Source organism: Trichosurus vulpecula, chromosome 2, assembly GCF_011100635.1.
Source record: "Trichosurus vulpecula isolate mTriVul1 chromosome 2, mTriVul1.pri, whole genome shotgun sequence".
In the NCBI taxonomy this organism is placed as follows: Eukaryota; Metazoa; Chordata; class Mammalia; order Diprotodontia; family Phalangeridae; genus Trichosurus; species Trichosurus vulpecula.
Window position 1 is genome coordinate 350,679,749 of NC_050574.1, and position 5,025 is coordinate 350,684,773.

Here is a 5,025-nt window from a genome sequence, read left to right on the forward strand (position 1 = left end):
TCTGAGACAAAGAGAATGGACATTTTAGTCACTTTCCTCACATATTTCCAAATTGCTTTATAGCACTATTGGAAAAATTCACAGTCCAAGTTAGTATGCCCTTGTCTCCACAAGCCCTCCTACCAAAAGAAATGATTATCCTTGTCTCCAGTTGTCTATTTCAATTTGCTGAGTGTAAAGAAGGGTGGGAGCATTTTGGTAAGTATTTGACAACTCACTTTCACACACACACACACACACACACACACACAAAGCAGGATACAGTTTTAAGTTTAATCTGAATTTCTGAATTATTGACATTTTTCGATCACATTATTACATCTAGACAATAAACCCCCCACACACACACACTACACCAAGCTCTGATTTGTAGTGTTTGGTAATTTCTGAGGCATAAATTCTTACACTGAAAGTTTATCTATAGGCTTGGAAGCTGATATGAGCCAGCTCTAACACACTCACAGGTGTGAAATGAAACCAGTGTGCAGTTTTTAAAAGTTGTTTTCCCTTACTATTGATGGTGGATCATTATCCTTTGGCTGCCCAAAGTTTGCTATTCCACCTCTGAGAACTGTTTGTTCATATGAGAATTAACTAACTAGGAAGAGTACTTCCAGACCTCCAATTATATTATGATGCAATAATCATTCAAATTATTTGGAAATGGTTTCTTTTTTTAGATACTAAGTAGGAGAGACTAAACAAAGAAGAATCAGAAATAGTTGAATTCAATAACCTATATTATATTATAATTATTATAAAAGAATAAATTGCCTTGGGAAAACTTTTAATTTTATAGAAAATATTGGTGGCACAATGGATAGAGTGCTGAGTTTGTAGCCTGGAAGACTTGAGTTCAAATCTATCCCCAGATATTTCCTAATTCTTTGACCTTTGGCAAGGCTCTTAACCTCATTACCACTAGAGAAGGAAATGGAAAATCATTAGAGCATCTTTGCCAAGAAAACTCCATGGGCACAAGTCCACAGGTGTCATGAAGAGTCAGATACAAATGAAAACAAATGAAGAACAACAACAACATTGAGAAAACTAGAAATCATCATGGCACAAATTTCATTCAGATAAAAAACTTGTAGAATATGTACAACAAACCTTAAAAGGCCATATCACTTGTACATTATTTTTTAAATTATTAGACAATAAAATCAAATACCATTCACATCTATAATTAAGAATTGAATTCTTAACCTAAAAAGGCATTAATCTGTGATTTCAAAGGGATTAAGGGTTTCAAAGGGACAAGAGATTAAGAATTGATTTCAAATGATAAAACAAATAAATCAACTGATAAACAAGTATTAAGTGCCTACTATATGTCAAGCACTGTGCTAAACTCCCAGGATACAAAAAGAGGCAAAAGATAGCCCTTGTCCTCAAGGAGCTTACAATCTAATGGGAGATACTACATACAAACAAATATGTACAAAACAAGCTATACAAAGGATGAATAGGAAGCAATTAACAGAAGGAAGACATTAGAATTAGTGGAAGGAGGAATGACATGATATTTAGATAATTTGGATAATGTGAAATCAAAAAAAAAGTTTACCTAAACAAAGTAAACACAACTAGGATAAGAAGGAAAATAATTCAATTTAGGAACAATCCTTCACATCAAATATCTTTGCAAATCTTGGATGTGAGACTCAAACTATACAATATCTAAGATGAAAAAAGTCATCCCCTAATATAGGTGTGCTAAAATAATAAATAAACTTCTCGTAAATTGAATTTTACATTGTACTCAACAAGATGATAGAATTCTCTAGTTCAATGATATCGAGAGAAATGAAAATCAGAACCACTCTTAGGTTTTACCACACAACTGAAAAAGAGGCAAAGGTTATCAAAGATATCAATTCTAAATGTTGGGGGAGGTGTGCAAAGATGGTTTCAATAATGCATTTTGGTACAACTGTGAACTGATCTAATCATTCTGGAGAGCAATTTAGAATTACTTGAAGAAAATGACCAAATATCCATTCCCTTTGACTCAGAGCTTTTCCAGTTAGCCATGGGCTCCAAACTGATCAATGATAAAAAGAGAGGTACAATGAGGGCAAAAATATTTATATCAATATTTTGGTAGTAAAAAGCTATAAATAACATGGATGTCCATTGAATGAAGAATTTCTAAACAAATTGTGCTACATGAATATAGTGGTATGTGCTGTAACACAGCATGAATATTATGTGTGATAAATATAGAGAAGCATGGGAAGATTTGTATGAATTGACACAAAATAAAACAAGAAGAAGTAGAAATATAATTGTTCTAATGTCTCTCTTCCTAACTCTCTATAATATTTTTGCAAATCTATAAGTAGAAATAACAACAAAAACAAAATAAAAAAGAATGCTTCAAAATTATAATGAAGCTTCTACTTCTAGTGAACACCAAATGGCGGACGACACCGGTGCTGCAGGAGGTGCGGGAGGCCCCGGGGGCCCCGGAGTCGGAGGTCGGGGTGGCTTCCGCGGTGGCTTCGGCAGTGGGGGCCGAGGTCGAGGCCGGGGCCGTGGCCGAGGCCGAGGCCGGGGCCGCGGAGCCCGGGGAGGAAAGGCCGAAGACAAGGAGTGGGTTCCTGTCACCAAGCTGGGCCGCCTAGTTAAGGACATGAAGATCAAGTCTTTGGAAGAGATCTATCTTTTCTCGCTCCCGATCAAGGAGTCTGAGATTATAGATTTCTTCCTGGGATCTTCATTGAAGGATGAGGTTCTGAAGATCATGCCTGTCCAGAAACAAACTAGAGCTGGACAGCGTACTAGGTTCAAGGCTTTTGTGGCCATCGGTGACTACAATGGCCATGTTGGTCTGGGTGTCAAGTGCTCCAAGGAAGTGGCCACAGCTATTCGTGGTGCTATCATTCTGGCCAAGCTGTCCATTGTTCCTGTGAGACGTGGCTACTGGGGGAACAAGATTGGCAAGCCTCACACAGTGCCCTGCAAGGTCACTGGGCGATGTGGATCGGTTCTGGTGCGCCTGATCCCCGCTCCTAGAGGTACTGGCATTGTCTCAGCTCCTGTGCCTAAGAAACTCCTGATGATGGCTGGAATTGATGACTGCTATACTTCTGCAAGAGGCTGTACTGCCACTCTGGGCAACTTTGCTAAAGCTACCTTTGATGCCATCTCCAAAACATACAGCTATCTAACCCCAGACCTGTGGAAGGAGACTGTGTTCACTAAGTCTCCCTATCAGGAATTCACCGACCATCTTGTGAAGACTCACACTCGAGTGTCTGTCCAGAGGACCCAGGCAGCTGCTGTGGCAACCACATAGATGTTTTTAATAAACAAATTGAACTATGCCTGCTAAAAAAAAAAAAAAATTATAATGAAAAAGCTTGTCCTCAAGGCAGGAGTATGTTAAGCTTCCTCCTCTTTTGTACACAGATAGGTGATTTTGGGTGGGGAATGCTACATTTTTGGCATATTGATTAGCTTTACTGACTTTTTTTTCATTTTGTTGTTAGTTATAAATCAAAGACAGTTAGGTAGCTAAGTGGATATAGCTCTAGGTCTGGCATCAGGAAGTCTTGAGTTCAAAGCCAGCCTCAGACACTTACTAGCTGAGCAAATCACTTGAAATCTGTTTGCTTAAATCTACAGGAAAAGAAAATGGCAACACACTTCAATAATTTTCCCAAGAGAACCCCATGGACAGCATTGACACGCCATGGTCCATGGAGTCACAAAGATTCTGATATGACTGAATGACTCAACATCAATAAAAATATAGGGGTTGACTCTTTGGTGGGATAGATTGAGAAATATGGGTGATATATAAATAAAAGATTTCATTAAAATTTCTTTTTTTAAAAAAAGTCTTCCTCTCCCCAAAAGGAAAACTTTTTGTACTCTAGATACAGCAATGAAAAATACCTAGTTTGATTTTCTTCTGGATTTTTAATGGTATGATCTGTAATAATTAAGTCACACATCCATTTTTAGTTTATTGTGGCAAGATAGTAGGCATTTTTGGCATTTCCCTTCTAATTTAACCTTTGAAAAGGCAACATGTACCAAATCTAGAGTAATTAAGCATGAGACAATAAGATAAAAAGACAGAAACACTGCACAAGACAATGAGTTTTATAGAACAACCTAAAATTGAATTATTTTGAGTTCCTGTTCATCTTTCCACCCCCGCCCAAAAAAAACCCATCATTGGTGAGTCAATTACCAGAGGGAAATGTTCATACTTAGGTTTTAATGTTTGACTGTAGGGGCCCCTCTTCAGTTCCACCACAGTAGTGACTCAATTATTCCAAAATCGATGTGTTCAAAGGCTATAAACAAATAGTTCTCAATGGAAGAAGGAAACTCTTTTAATAACTATATGAAGAATTGCTTTTCATGACCAATAATAAAAAGCAAAAATCAAAATAACTTTGAGGTTTCACCTCACACCTAGTAAATTGGTAAAGATGACAAAGAATGCAAATATTTAATGTTGGAAGGGATACAGGAAAACAAATGCATTAACCTGCTGATGGTAGAATTGTGAATATGTCTAGCAACTCTAGGAAGCAATTTGGGATTATGCATAAAAATAAATAAAATATGATACCTTTTTAACCCTGAGACCCCACTTCTTGGTAAACGCCTTAAGCAGATCAGAAAGACAAGAAGCTCCCACATACATCAAATTATTTATAGTATCATTTCTTTTGTGGTAGTGAACGATTGGAAATAAGGTAGTTGTCAGCTGATTGAGAAATGGCTAAATACATTCTAGCACATGAATATAATGGAATACTATGCCATAAGAAATGACAATTGTGATGAATACAGATAAACATGGAAAGACATATAAATTGATGCAGAGTGAAGTAAATAAAAAGAAGAAAACTAGCACACAATAATGTAAATAGAACAAAATGAAAACTGGACATTGAATGCAAAGAATCTTGACCTTGGAGAAGAAGTGAGAAACTGCACTTCTCTCCTTTCATAGCAAAGGTGGGTGGCTATTTCAGGTAAAATCATTAAAGAAAATCA

The 5,025-nt window shown here is 37.0% G+C and overlaps 1 protein-coding gene across 1 annotated transcript; it reads left to right on the forward strand.

The window, feature by feature from the left end:
- Nucleotides 1-2,404: 2,404 nt before the first annotated feature.
- On the forward strand, nt 2,405-3,332 carry LOC118835312 (40S ribosomal protein S2-like). Its single transcript, XM_036742503.1, has one exon. The coding sequence runs from the start codon at nt 2,423-2,425 to the stop codon at nt 3,302-3,304; it is 882 nt and encodes a 293-aa protein (XP_036598398.1). The 5' UTR covers nt 2,405-2,422; the 3' UTR covers nt 3,305-3,332.
- The last annotated feature ends 1,693 nt before the right edge of the window (nt 3,333-5,025 follow it).